The sequence below is a fragment of the Balaenoptera acutorostrata genome, chromosome 9, assembly GCF_949987535.1.
Source record: "Balaenoptera acutorostrata chromosome 9, mBalAcu1.1, whole genome shotgun sequence".
NCBI classification, from domain to species: Eukaryota; Metazoa; Chordata; class Mammalia; order Artiodactyla; family Balaenopteridae; genus Balaenoptera; species Balaenoptera acutorostrata.
Window position 1 is genome coordinate 9,245,454 of NC_080072.1, and position 14,642 is coordinate 9,260,095.

General features: G+C 50.8%; 2 protein-coding genes and 1 non-coding gene across 3 annotated transcripts; all 3 read left to right on the forward strand.

Moving 5' to 3' along the window:
* The first annotated feature begins 4,995 nt into the window (after positions 1–4,995).
* On the forward strand, positions 4,996–5,186 carry LOC114236753 (U2 spliceosomal RNA). The gene has a single exon (XR_003622622.1). It is a non-coding gene; the product is annotated as a U2 spliceosomal RNA (small nuclear RNA).
* Positions 5,187–7,209: 2,023 nt separating this feature from the next.
* Positions 7,210–13,787, forward strand: WDR74 (WD repeat domain 74). The gene is given in 12 exon segments (XM_007174376.3): positions 7,210–7,504; positions 7,506–7,539; positions 7,620–7,726; positions 7,812–7,933; positions 10,042–10,117; positions 10,255–10,401; positions 10,585–10,686; positions 12,425–12,525; positions 12,608–12,663; positions 13,009–13,154; positions 13,239–13,295; positions 13,561–13,787. Coding segments are annotated over 12 exon segments (1,371 nt in total). The 5' UTR covers positions 7,210–7,261; the 3' UTR covers positions 13,741–13,787.
* On the forward strand, positions 13,788–14,639 carry TEX54 (testis expressed 54). Its single transcript, XM_028164585.2, has one exon. It carries the CDS (start codon positions 13,936–13,938, stop codon positions 14,317–14,319), a length of 384 nt encoding a protein of 127 aa, XP_028020386.2. The 5' UTR covers positions 13,788–13,935; the 3' UTR covers positions 14,320–14,639.
* Positions 14,640–14,642: the final 3 nt, after the last annotated feature.

A 14,642-nucleotide genomic window follows, 5' to 3' on the forward strand; every position in this document is an offset into this window, starting at 1 on the left:
CACAGTAATCAGCCACAGAATGAAAGGGTTGGTCCAAGTAAGAGAAGGCACACCCAGGAACCCTGGGGAGGCACCTGTATTTAAAGGTGGGAGGAACAGCAGAGGACAAACCCAGAACGAGGCACTGCAAGCAGTAAGAGAGCCTGCAGTGCTGACCTGTAAACCCCAGGGAAGCGAGCACCATGGGAGTGTTTGGTAGGTAATGAAGCCTTCTGCAAGCAATATTTTCACCGTGTGGCAAATAAAGAATTCAAATTAAGGCCCAGTTACTTAAGCTAAGAGATGAAAGAAATGAGACTGGGACAATCTGGAGAAATGGGGGAGAGCTCCAAAATGAGGGGATCCCTCATAGTCCTTCCACACAGTGATGACTCAGTCTGTGATATTTCTAGCCTGGACTTCAACCTGCCCCTGACCTGATACCGAGTCGGACATTCAGACCTTGATTCCATGTCTGTTCCTCTCCAGTCTCCCCACCTCAGTAAGTGTCAACAGTGCCAACATGCTGCTCCATCCCCAACCTAGCAGTGTACTTACTGGGAGAGCCAAGGCCCTGCCCTTGCCTTTGCTGACTGATGTTTGGTTACATTCTAGAGGAAGAGGAGGAGGCAGAATGAGAGCCAACAAACAAGGTTATTTGAAATAGAGTGGTTCTCAACCAGGGGTGATTTTGCCCCCTGGGGAACATTTAAAAATGTCTGGAGACACTTCTGGTTGTCACAATTTTTTGTGGGGGGTGGGGGGTGGGCTATGCTACTGCTATCTAGTGGGTAGAGGCCAAGGATGCTGCTGAACACCCTGCAATGCATAGGACAGCTCCCCAACTCCCCACACAAAATGTCAATAGTGCTGAGGTTTCAGGCACCCTGAGATAATAAATGCCGACAAAGAATAGGAATCGGGCTTCCCTGGTGGCGCAGTGGTTTAAGAATCCGCCTGCCAATGCAGGGGACACGGGTTCGAGCCCTGGTCCGGGAAGATCCCATATGCCGCAGAGCAACTAAGCCCGTGAGCCTAGAGCCCGTGCTCTGCAACAAGAGAAGCCACCACAATGAGAAGCCTGCGCACCGCAACGAAGAGTAGCCCCTGCTTTCCGCAACTAGAGAAAGCCCGTGAGCAGCAATGAAGACCCAACGCAGCCAAAAAAAAAAAGCTTGATCCCTGGTTGGGGAGCTATGATCCCACATGCCTCGCGGCCAAAAAACCAAAACATAAAACAAGCAATATTGTAACAAATTCAATAAAGACTTTGAAAAACGGCCCACATCAAAAAAATCTTTTTTTTTAAAATTTATTTCTTTTTGGCTGCATTGGGTGTTAATTGCTGCGCGCGGGCCTTCTCCAGTTGCGGCAAGCGGGGGCTACTCTTCGTTGTGGTGCGGTGGCTTCTCGTTGCGGAGCACGGGCTCTAGGCACGCGGGCTTCAGTAGTTGTGGCATGCGGGCTCAGTAGTTGTGGCTCGGGCTCTAGAGCTCAGGCTCAGTAGTTGTGGCTCACGGGCTTAATTGCCCCACGGCATGTGGGATCTTCCCGGACCAGGGCTCGAACCCGTGTCCCCTGCATTGGCAGGCGGATTCTTAACCACTGCACCACCAGGGAAGTCCACGTCAAAAAAATCTTAAAAAAAAAAAATTACATCACCTAACCTGCTGTGCCTCAGTTTCTCCATCTGTAAAAGAGGGAAGATGATAGTACTACTTATTAATGTTGTTAATACATATAAAGCACCTGGAATCGTGCATGACATGAAACCATAGACTAGTCAGGCTGGGAATCAGTCATCACCAGGTGATGGATGGGAGGGAAAGCCAGGGCACTGGATAAGATCATTTCAGCAGAGAGTGTAAATAGGAGTAGAAATTTTGAATTCCTAGGAGCCAGGAAGCTAATACAAATCAGCAAAGAGGGTAGGGTTGGTGGTCAAGAGGACAGCTGGTCCCTCTTTTCTGGCCCGACTCCAACCTAGAGTTGCCACAAGGGGATGTAGGCCCAGAGCAGCCAGTCTTAAGTCGTGGAGCCGAGGCTATCTCTCTGACAGCCCTTGGACGGGCCTGCCCACAGGGCCTTCCAAGACCTCCAGATCCTGTTCCTCCACTTGATGTGGCCTCTTTTTAGGTGTTTGGATGCCTTCAGACAGGTCCTCCTATCTTTTTTGGGCTGTGGTTGTTAACTTGTAGATTAGTGAACAGGCTTTAGGGGGCTCTAAGAATCTCCTCGGAAATTGTATGCAAAATTGTATAAGGCAACTATGCATTTATTTGGGAAAAGCTTCAACAGATTCTCAGAAGGGTTGGGTGATGCAATAAAAATTAAACACCTCTTCAGACTGACTAAGCATTTCTTCAACCTGCTTCATATTATGTTGGTTTTTAAGTTTATAACATCTTCCTCTCAAGAACACCAAAAAAAAGTCTAAAATTGTTCAATTAATTTATAAATATGGGGGACTTCCCTGTCAGTCCAGTGGTTAAGACTCCGAGCTTCCACTGTAGGTGTGGCCAAAAAAAAAAAGAGTTAAAAGGGGGTTGTAAATTGGGGAGAGTTGTTGTTATAAACCTTTGAACACTACTTGACAATTTATACCATTTTCATGAGAATAAAACATTAACTTACAAAATTTAAATGTACCCACATGGAAAGAATATTCCCTTGGCCTTGCTTTGCTTGTTGTCAAAGCCAGGGACTCGCTGTGACTTCTTCCACTTCTCTCCATCTCTGCCACCACAGCCACCCCATCCCCACCCACTAAGCCACTTTCATCTCTTGCCTGGAGGATCACAGGAGCCTTCTCTCACTTTTCCCCAGTAAACCTTAAACATCATGAAGGCAAGGTCCATGTCTGATTTTGCTCATCATTGTAAAGTATCTGCTCAAAAAGCATAAACAAATGGACAAATGGCCTCCCAGTGAATAAATAGATCTCCAAGTTCCTGTGGAGTCCTCACTATCAGCCTCCTGTACCCACGCAGCAAGAGGCGGGGGTCGCAGTAGATGAGAGTGACAGAGCTCTCCTCCTTGCCTTTGCTTCAGAGGAGGACCTGACAGCTGAGACCCGACAGGGAAAAGTCCGCCAAGAGATCTGTGCGCTCAGGATGCTTGGCTGCAGCCTGCCTGGACAGACTGAAGCCTGCTCCACCAGGGGGCCGTGGCCTGCCCCAGGTTGGGTCTTGCAGAATTTAGAGAAGGTTGGGATTGAAAGAAATTGAATTTTGCTTTTGCTTCTGTATTAGTTTTTTGTTTGTTTTGTTTTGTTTTGTTTTGTTTTTATTGCTGCTGTAACAAGTTACCACAAACTTGATGGCTTAAAACAAAAAAATATATTATCTTACAGTTTTGGAGGTCAGAAGTCCTAAATGGGTCTCAATAGGCTAAAATCAAGGTGTGTTAACAGGGCTGCACTTCTTTCTGGAGGCTCCAAGGGAGAATGTTTTCCTGCCTTTTCTAGCTTCTAGAGGCCACCCCATTCCTTGACTGATGACTCCCTTCCATCTTCAAAGCCAGTGATGGCTCATCAAATCATCACTCTGACACTGAGTCTCCTGTCTCCCTCTGTGATCTTTGTGATTACGTACATGGAGCCCACCAGATAATCCAGAATGATCTCTCCTTCTCAAAACTCTTAATGTAATCGTATCTGCAAAGTACACTTTGCCTGCCATGTAAAGTAACATAATGAGAGGTTCTACGAATTAGGACATGGGCATGTAGGGGCATTAATCTGCCTACCACATCCCCTTAATTTGGCCCCTCCCTGGAGATCCTGGATTTATTTTGGGAGTTTGTAGAAACTGCTTCTGTTTATTCACAGGGACACATTGTAAGAAACCATATTCTCTAAAATCATGGATTATCAAACTTTGCTAGTTGAAATCATATCAGTGAGAATAGAACATCCCACTCTTGCCTGAAGGACCTCAGCCAGGCCGGTCACTTTGACACAGAAACAGCTGTAGTGCTCAGTTAAGGAGGTTTCAAACAGAACGTTCCGCGTTCAGATTAACACAGTTTCCAAGAAAACAGGACTTCAAGTCCCGTTCTCAGCCAGAGTCTGACATTAATCCCTTTCATACAGCTGGGCTTTGCTGTGAGCCTCTAAAGTACCGCTTCTTTTAAATTTGACCTACATTGCCTCACCCCTATTCCCACCGCAGGTTCCTGGGTTTATGAATCAAGCGGCTCCGAAACGTCTTTCTCAGGCCATCTTTTCTCCGCTGTGGGGCCGACGGTGGGTGATGGATGGTACAAAGGGCAAGAGGTAAGTGGGGTGGGGGTGGATGTTACAAGCCGGGGAGGCGGGAGGGGCAGAAGGGAGCCGGGAGCCCCAGGATGAGAGGGGAACACAGGCTATAAGCCAACTTCCACTGTCACCTCTGGGCCGAGAGCAACGAGTCCTCAGTTCTCACAACCACCGCTTAAGTGCGGGTTATTATTCCTCCATTTAAAAGAGGAGAAGACGGGAGCCTAAGCAACATGCCTCGAGTCATCAAATCAGGAACTGGCAAGCATGGATTCCAACTCGGTTCTTTGAACTCCGAAGTCTGTGCTCGGGAACCGCGGCCTTTCCAAGTAAATGTCCGGGAGAAGGGCCCCGCCCTGCATCTTCTTCCACAGACTATCGACCACCACCGCCCTACCGCCCCCAGGGAGCGCCTAAAAGCCTTAAGGCTGGAGACGCACGCCACAGTCTCTGAGCAAAGGGACGATGCGGCCATTGAAACCACGTCTAGTCATGTGGACCAATCCCCAGAAAGTGAAAGAGCAGAGGGGCGGGTTTACGCAAAACACACAGAGCTTGAGCAGGAAAGCGAAACAGTAAAAACCTTATTTAAGGTCTATTTCCAAAAATTTAGTTATTATTATGAAGCAAAAATAATGAAGAATTGGTTTTAAGCAAGATTACACATTAAGAAAAGTCTAATGGTTATGCCATAAAAGTCACCACAACCGTAAAAGCTATAGCAAGAGTAAGGCTGGCCGGCAGTGAAACTTACCAGTATCGCTTCTCGGCCTTTTGGCTAAGATCAAGTGTAGTATCTGTTCTTATCAGTTTAATATCTGATACGTCCTCTATCCGAGGACAATATATTAAATGGATTTTTGGAATTAGGAGATGGAATAGGAGCTTGCTCCGTCCACTCCACGCATCGACCTGGTATTGCAGTACTTCCAGGAACGGTGCACCCCCCTTCGGGGGAACATTTTGGTAAACAAAAATAAGAATGCAGTGTTTTAGACTTTCATTTGCATACATGTAAGAGGAGCTTTTTGTATAGCTACTATTACACTCTTGGGGGTGACTAACTAGTGTCAATAAACGACTAAGAAGAATGTACATAAATTGGAGTTTGTTTCTTTATTTGCAACATATATCGTGTAGTTTTACGTATTGTATACTCCTACGCTGTGTTCCATTATAGGACCGGATGTTCTTTTGCTAGTTTTATCCATTAGCTGGGAGTGGAGAATAAACACATTATTTTTCTTTTAATTAATTTTCTCATTTTTGGTTGTGTTCGGTTTTCCTATTTGTGAAAACTTTTTCTAGTTGTGGCAAAGGAGCGTCTTACTATCGGAGTCTGTCTCGATGCGGAGCACAGGTTCCGCAGGCTCACTAGTTGTGGCTAGTTGTTTTTGAGATGCGGGATGTTCCTACACCCAGCCTCCAACCTGTGTCCCCTGCATTAACAAACAGATGGTCCACCACTACGCCACCAGAGAAGCCCCATGATACCGTTTCAAGTTTCCACGAAATATGGGGAAAAACTAGCTGGATGTTATGAGCTCTGACAGTTCCAGGGTTTTTGTTTTTGTTTTTTTTTGGAGATTTCTAGGTTTCTGTTTACAGTGCCATTAAAAGAATCTTAGTATCACAGAAAACCCGCGTGGTCCCACCGAACCAGAAGAACCATTACGTTCCTCGTTTAAATGATCTCAGGGCTTCAGTGGTTCTAGTGGTAAAAATCCACGTGGTACTGCAGCTGACACGGGTTTGAGTCTTAATCCCCTTCGATCTGTGGTAGCCCGTAAGTACTCTATTTCAACGCCGCAACTATTGAATCTTGTCGCCTAAGAGTTCGTGCTCATTAGCAAGAACAACTACCGTGATGAGGAAGCCGCGTACCACCATCTCAACAAGAAGTAATTCTCGCTCGCCGTCCGCGTGCAGAAACAGAGACGCAACGCAATCAAAAATAAATGAAGTAAGGATAAAAAGTCTTCAGAAAGAATAGTGCCCTGGTAAGCTCAAGAGAGAGTGGAGAAGTCAGAGGACCGACGTCTGGTCTGGACTGAGCTAGACTGAGAGTGTGGTTTCCTCATTAACACAAAGTCAAGAGCACTGGCGGAGTGTTACTCTCTGAAGTCCTACCGCCACTTCTGCACCGGAGTGGAAAATCAAGCTAGCTTCTCTCTTGAGGATTCAAATCGGCCCGGCGAGAGTGGGGTGCTTTATTTTTACTGACGTAGTTTAAAACAAAGATTTCCGAGAAGCTTTGATTTCTTGGAACAACAGTTCTCAATAAGTCATTCAAGGAAGGGGGTAGTTCTGATTTTTTGTTGTTGTTGTATTTTTAAAATTGCGTCTTGTTCTTAGAAGTACTGTTAATTCTGCAGCTTTTTTTTTTTTTAACTGTGAGTGGTGATTTTTAGGATCACCAAACCTCAACGTAAAGAAGAATAATGCCCCACCTTACTTTTCCAAAAGGATATATACGTAAGATGGTTTCATTTTCCCCAACTTAATTCGTGTTGTCTTTTCGTTCTTTAATTTTTCTTTTACTTTGCTTCGGGTCTTCATTGCTGCACGCGGGCTTTCACCCGTTGCTGCGAGCGGGAACTACTCTTCGCTGTGGTGCGTGGCCTTCGCGTTGCGCTGGTTTCTCTTGCTGCTGAGCACCGACTCTAGGCGGCGGACTTAGGTAGTGGTTGCACGCGGGCTCTAGAGCGCAGGCTCAGTAATTGTTAGACACGGGCTTAGTCGCTCCATAGCCTGTGGGAATTTTCCCGGAGTAGGGTTCAAACCTGTGTCCCCTGCATTGGCAGGCGGATGCTTGATTACTGCGCCACCAGGGAAGTCCCCGTTTTCTCTTTTCATACTCGAAGTTGAAGCCCTGCGCTGCACTAGCGTTTCAATCGTTTCTGAAATGGTTTCTTACCTTGTCTGGTGCAGGAATACATGATGCTTTGGGGTAGGGAAACGGGCTACGGCTGACTGGACCCGGCACCGCGGTTCAGTTAGGATGCGTTTCACTCGAAGCGTAAAATGGTCAAGTTACTGTTTAGATCTCCACCAGTATCTCCAGGTTTCATTTTCGTAAAAGCGAAACCAACTGACGCGGAAGGGATTTTTTTTCACTCTTGCGCCTCTTTAAACTCCCAAAAACAGCGTTCCACTCGATCGGACTCCGCGCGCGCGCGCGCGCTGGTGACGCAGCTGCTCCGCCGGAAGTGCGAGCCGTGGGCTCCGGGACTCTGCTATGGCCGCTGCGGCAGCACGCTGGAACCATGTGTGGGTCGGCACCGATACCGGCATCCTGAAAGGTGGGTGGCGGGGCCGGGCTTCGGGAACCAGGGGGGTCGCCGTTTGGGGACATGGCGCGACTAACGTCCGTGTCCCACAGGCGTGAACCTTCAGCGCAAACAAGCGGCGAACTTCACGCCGTCGGGCCAGCCGCGGCGCGAGGAGGCGGTGAGCGCCCTGTGTTGGGGCGCGGGCAGCGAGACGCAGGTGAGCGGCCGCTGGCAGCTGGAGCGGGGGGCCTCGCGCGCGGCCGCCTCACTCTCTTCGCCATCCTGCCCTCCTCTGCCCGCAGATCCTGGTGGGCTGTGCGGATGGGACAGTGAAGCACTTCAGCACCGAGGAGGGCAGGTTCCAGGGTCAGAGGCACTGCCCCGGAGGGGAGGGCATGTTCCGAGGCCTCGCCCAGGTCGACGGGTAAGACCGAGAGCCCCTTGCTGAAACGCTCAGGTCGTAGGGAGAGCATTGAGGTTCCCGTAGGACGGCCGAATAATGGTGATCAACCTTGAGGTGACACGGGCCTGGTCTGTGTGACAGGGACCTTTGTCCTGCCTAAGTGCGTTCATTCCTATAACAAACATTAACTGAACACCTACTGGGTTGTATATAGGCATTGGGCGAAATGCAAGGGCTTCAGGTCAACCAGACACAGTACCTGCCTTCATAGAGTTTGTATCCGCCAGGGTTTTTCTTTTGGCTCCATAACATTTTATTATGAGCAAGTCATTTAATAGTTTCGAGTATGTTTTTCAGTGGGGGCTAACAACCACCAACAAGGTGGTGAAGCTCCCAAAGTAAAAGATAGGAAAGTGCTAGGTTGCAGGCCTAGCTTTCTTCCGAAGATGAAGAGAGAGGCTGTGAGCAGGCTGTGTAGGTTTGGTGATGTTAATTCTGACAGGTGAGGTGTAGAAGGCTCTGTGGGGATGAGAAGTTTGAACTGGCCCTTGAAGCATGGGTAAAATTTTGAAATGTGGAGAAAGGAATAAGGGCATTCTAGAAAGAAGCTCCTGCCTTAGCAGAGGCCAAGGATTGGTGTTAGGCTACAGGGTACATCACAAGGAAGATAAATAGCATTTGAGAGTTGAAGCTGAGGAAACGTTTTTCCTTTTTTTGTTTTTCTTTTTTATTATTTGTGAGGAAGCATTTTAATATGAGATAGGCAAGGTAGGTTGGGATTAAAGGTAAAGGGCTTTAAGTGCCAGGCCGAGAGATCTGCACTTCTGTAGGTGGTGGGGAGTTACTGGTTTTTGAGCAGGAAATGCTGTGGTCAGAGCTATGAGCCTGCAAGAATGTGGAGGATGGATTGGAGAGAGGGCTGTTGGGAGACTGTTGCCACAGCCCAGGCAAGCCCAGAGCCTGAACCGAGTGGAGAAGGGTGGGCAGATATGAGAAAGAGTATAGGCTTGAACTGTACAGATTCTGGGACTTGCTTGGGCTTCATGGGACGCATACTTTGAGGGAGAGATTGGAAGCCGGAACAGGGAACTTGAGAGAAGAAGCTGGTGTTTGATTTTGGCCAAACACTAAATCCGGAACAGTCCCCTTTCAGTCCTTTCAGAGCTACTGATCTTGACCTCTGGTGACTGACTCAAGGTTCAGAAAGACCAGCAGGGCCAGGTGCCCCAGATGTAGCTGTGGAATAGCAAAGGCTCTGTGCTTTGGAGTATCAGACTTGATTTCCAGCTCTGGTTCTGACATTTATAGCTGAGTGGCAAATCTTTTAATTTCTCAGAGCTTCAGTTTCCTCACTTATGAGACTGGTAAACCCTTACCTTGTTGAGGAAATTAAATAACAGCCATCAAGCCCTGCCCAGACCCGAGTAACCTAGAGGCTTCCTTAGGAACAGGGCTGGTATGGGACCTCCCTGGTGGCGCAGTGGATAGGACTTGACGCTCCCAGTGCAGGAGGCCGGGGTTCAATCCCTGGTCAGGGAGCTAGATCCCATGTGCATGCCTCAACTGGGAGTTCACATGCCGCAACTAAAGAGCCTGTGAACTGCAACTAAGGAGCCCGCCTGCTGCAACAAAGACCCGGGGCAACCAAATAAATAAATAAATAAATAAATAAATATATATATATATATATTTTTTTTTATTTTAAATAAATTTATTTATTTATTTATTTTTGGCTGTGTTGGGTCTTCGTTTCTGTGCGAGGGCTTTCTGCAGTTTCGGCGAGCGGGGGCCACTCTTCATCGCGGTGCGCGGGCCTCTCACTGTCGTGGCCTCTCCCGTTGCTGCACTGGCTCCAGACGCGCAGGCTCAGTAGTTGTGGCTCACGGGCTTAGTTGCTCCGCGGCATGTGGGATCTTCCTAGACCAGGGTGCGAACTCGTGTCCCCTGCATTGGCAGGCAGATTCTTAACCACTGCAGCACCAGGGAAGCCCAATAAATATTTTTTAAAAAAGGAACAGGGCTGGTAGGAGGGAGTCTAGTTCATATGAATTTGGGGGTGGGTCGACTGGGGCCAGAGAACAACCCCGCTCCTTTTTTTAACCCTAACTCTATCCTCCCTTTGCCAGCAGCACCCTCATCACATGTGTGGATTCTGGGATTCTTCGAGTCTGGCATGACAATGACAAGGAGGCATCCTCTGACCCTGTGAGGTTCCCCTGTCCTGATACTGATGGTTGGGGAAGGTGGGGCCCAGGGTAGGAGCCAACTGAAGGCTTTGCGGGAGGAGGAGTAAGGATCTGGAACCGACTCTCATCTCCCCTCTCATCTTCCATTGTTTTCAGCTCTTGGAACTGAGGGTGGGCCCTGGGGTGTGTAGGATGCGCCAAGACCCAGCGCGCCCCCACGTGGTTGCCACAGGTGGGAAGGAGAATGCTCTGAAGGTGTGGGACCTGCAGGGCTCTGAGGAGCCTGTGTTCAGGGCCAAGAACGTGAGTGATGGGGGGTGGGGAGGTGATGGGGGGCAGGGAGGGGCTGGTTCCGAGGTCCAGGGAGTCTGAGGCCACTGACTATGTCAGAGACCAGCTGGGCTTTAGGGGATAATGACAGAAGGCAGGAGGAGGGGGCACACTGAGCCCTCCACAACCCTGTCCCCCATCTACCCACCCTACCAGGTACGGAATGATTGGCTCGACCTGCGGGTTCCCATCTGGGACCAGGACATACAGTTCCTCCCTGAGTCACAGAAGCTCGTCACCTGTACAGGGTACCACCAGGTGAGGCACCACCCCACCCCTATCTCTTTCTGGGCTTAAGCAGCCTCCTGGAGAAACAGCCTTGCTGTGCAGGCTCGGTCCCCACCATTCGGCACAGCCACCCTGCTTGCCATCCTTCTTCCATCCCTGAGCTCCCAGAAGAGGGACGACTTCCCCCGTCTGTTCCAGCCCAATGGCTGAGCCGGTGACCTTCTCTTACTACATTCTAGGAAGGAGTTCCCTGAACTGTGATTCTTCCTTTAACTCCCACCTGGAAGAGAAAAGAAGGGAGTGTCCCCTTCATAGTAGAATCACATGGTTCAGGTGTCATGAGAAGACGTGGGCTGGGTATCAAGAGAACTGAGTTCTGGTCCTGATGCAGCCTCTGATTTGCTTTCGGACCCAAGCCTGACCCTCTACTAACTGGCCTCAGCTCCTCAGCTTTACGGGAAAGGTCCACATGGGGATCTTTTCAATGGGTCTCTCTCTCTCTCTCTCTTTTTTTGACTGCCCTGTGCTGCATGCGGGATCTTTTTTTTATTTATTTTTTTTATTTATTTATTTTTGGCTGTGTTGGGTCTTTGGTTCGTGCGAGGGCTTTCTCTAGTTGCGGCAAGCGGGGGCCACTCTTCATCGCGGTGCGGAGACCGCTCTTCATCGCGGTGCGCGGGTCTTTCACTATCACGGCCCCTCCCGTTGCGGGGCACAGGCTCCAGACGCGCAGGCTCAGTAGTTGTGGCTCACGGGCCCAGTCGCTCCGCGGCATGTGGGATCTTCCCAGACCAGGGCTCGAACCCGTGTCCCCTGCATCAGCAGGCAGATTCTCAACCACTGCGCCACCAGGGAAGCCCTGCATGCGGGATCTTAATTCCCCGACCAGGGATCAAACCCGTGCCCCCTACAGTGGAAGCACGGAGTCCTAACCACTGGACTGCCAGGGAATTCCCAGCTGGTCTTTTTTTTTTTTTTTAATTTATTTATTTATTTTGGGGTGTGTTGGGTCTTCGTTTCTGTGCGAGGGCTTTCTCTAGTTGCGGCAAGCGGGGGCCACTCTTCATCGCGGTGCACGGGCCTCTCACTGTCGCAGCCTCTCTTGTTGCGGAGCACAGGCTCCAGACGCGCAGGCTCAGTAGTTGTGGCTCACGGGCCCAGTTGCTCCGTGGCATGTGGGATCTTCCCAGACCAGGGCTCGAACCCATGTCCCCTGCATTGGCAGGCAGATTCTCAACCACTGCGCCACCAGGGAAGCCCCCAGCTGGTCTTATTTGAAGTTCTAAGACCCAGGCAGGCCTGGGTGGCTGTATTTGCCCTGTTTCCTTTGCTCCTGCATATTGAAGTCTGCTATTGGTGATACACCTCTGCTCAGAACACATATGAGGGCTTCCTCTCTCCTCCCTGTTCAGACTTAACGTCTTTCTCTGCTTGAAATTCAGCAACTCTGACAGTTGGACTGACTTGCTTTTCCATCCCGAGAGGGGAGTACAGGGGGATGGAATGCTCATGCATGCAGACCATGGGAATGCTGCCGCCTCCAGGCTGGGGAACCTCTCTGCTCAGCCCTGTATGTTCATGCTCCTTAGCAGCTGTCTCTCCTCTACCCCCCAACACACAGAGAAGAGGGGTGCATTTCAAATGAGAGTTTCTCTGAAAGAGTGGGTTGTCAACAAAGCAGTGTATGAGGAGGGGATGAAGATGTGGAGGAGCCAGAGGGGGTATGTGGAGTGAGGGTACTGTTGGTGATGCCTCAGTCTTCCTCCAGGTCCGTGTCTATGATCCAGCCTCCCCCCAGCGCAGGCCGGTCCTCGAGGCCACCTACGGAGAGTACCCACTGACAGCCATGACCCTCACTCCTGGGGGCAAGTGAGTGTTTAGAGGGCAAAGTGAGGCTTGGGAAGGACTCCAGGGGGCCCCTGCTGACCCCATGTGCCTCTGATCTCCTCAGTTCGGTGATTGTGGGGAACACTCATGGGCAGCTGGCAGAAATTGACCTTCGGCAGGGTGAGTGGACTAGGGAGCCTTGCGGGAGGGGAAGGGGTGGGGAGGAAGGGCAAGATTCCCTCTGACAAGGTGCAGTGGAGCTGTTGAGCCCTCTTTCAGGTGCCAGATTGCCCGGGTTCAAATCCTGGTTCTGCCAAAAGCTGTGTGACCTTAGACAGATTACTTTGTCAATTCCCTGTGCCTTAGTTCCTTCACCTGAAAAATGGAGATATTAATGGTAATTGCCATCTCAGCGTTATGTTAAACGAGGATTAAATGTTGAAACATAAAGTGATATGAACAGTAAACACTCAATAAATGGTTGTTGGCTGGCCAGCTAGCACTGATTCCTACCGCCTTCTCTAGGGCGCCTACTGGTCTGTCTGAAGGGGCTGGCGGGCAGCGTCCGAGGGTTGCAGTGCCACCCTTCAAAGCCCCTTCTAGCCTCCTGTGGCTTGGACAGAGTCCTGAGGGTACACAGGATCCGGAATCCACGGGGCCTGGACCATAAGGTGAGAGCCTGCTGCCTCCTGTGCCCCGGATTCATGTTTCTATTTCTGCAGGCTTGGCCCATTAAGGTCCCTCATCTTTTGCAGGTTTACCTCAAATCTCAACTGAACTGCCTCCTGCTGTCAGGCAGGGATAACTGGGAGGTAAGCAGTTGGGTCTGGGAATGTGGGAGCTAAGGGCACAGGTGTGAGGACTTCCCTGTGAAGAGGAAAGGGAAGCAGCTGGAACTCAGACCTGGGACTGTCCATCCATCTGCCAAGTGTAGTCCTATAAGAGTTACTGCCAAGGGTGAAATAGGCGCATGGATGGACATGGTTTCCAGGAGCAGGAAATAAAAGGGGTGGTGCCTGGAGGAATTATTCCCCTTCCCTGTGGGTCTGACTCCTAAGCTCTTCTCCCACTCACCAGGATGAACCGCAAGAGCCTCAAGAGCCCAACAAGGTGCCCTCAGAAGACACAGAGACAGATGAACTCTGGGCTTCGTTGGAGGCAGCTGCCAAGCGGAAACTCCCCGATTTGGAGCAGTCCCAAGGCGCCCTCCAAACCAGACAGAGAAAGAAGAAGCGGCCTGGGTCCACCAGCTCCTGAAGAGCTTGTGCTCACGTTGTAAATAAACAGCTGAATACATACCACGACCCTGAGCCTTTTGTGTTGGCAGAAAGGAAAGAGTGGCGGCTGCTCCCTGAGCTGGGGTGTTGGGGGGTATCTGACTTCACAAAAGCAGCGCCGGGAGTCGGCGGGCTGGCGTGGGTGGAACCGAGTGCGGAGGCTGCGCGTGAGGCCATGGGCTGCTGCCAAGGCAAGGACTTTAAGACTTCGGATGAGCAGGCCAAGGAGGCCGGGTCAGAGGAAGTTCAGGAAGGTGGGACCGGAGATACAAGGGTGCCCAGGGAGCCGGGAGTGCGGGATGGACCACCCGGAGGTTGGACTGGGGAGGGTAGAGCTCAGCGGCCTCGCATCCTCGCAGGCAAAGAAGGGGTCGATGCAGACTCGGCGGAAAACCGGAATCTCAGGTCACACGAAAGGCTTCTGATCACTGTGCTGTGGCGGCGGCTCTCCCTGTTCAGCCGTCGGGGCTCCTCGCGGTCAAACAAGAGGCAATCAGTCCAGAATCCAAAGCAGGCGTGTACGTGCCAGGAGTGCAACCGGGAGGGGATCCAGGAGTAGCCGGAGAAGGGGTGACCCCAGCCCTGTTCTCAGTCCGCCCCAGCCTCCCTCCAGAGAATAAAGTTTCTAACTTGTACCTGCCTGAGGCCTTCTGCCTCCAAGGCTCGCTTTGCGCGCACAGGGCGCGGGCACCACCAGTGCTGCGGGCTCTTTAAGGCTCCTCCCCCGAGGCTGGCCCAGCCCCTTGGGCCCGCAGCCCCCCTTCCTTGGGGGCGGGGCCACGGTTGCGGCCTAGCCAATGGGAGAGCGGAGTTGCGTTTGCGTTTGGGAGGAGGGGCGTGTCTCTCGGGTCGCCGGGCTTGAAAAGGCGTGGCACCGCCCTC

Excerpts from the sequence above, each read along its gene's own strand:
- TEX54 (XM_028164585.2), top strand. The coding sequence starts at position 13,936 with ATGGGCTGCTGCCAAGGCAAGGACTTTAAGACTTCGGATGAGCAGGCC.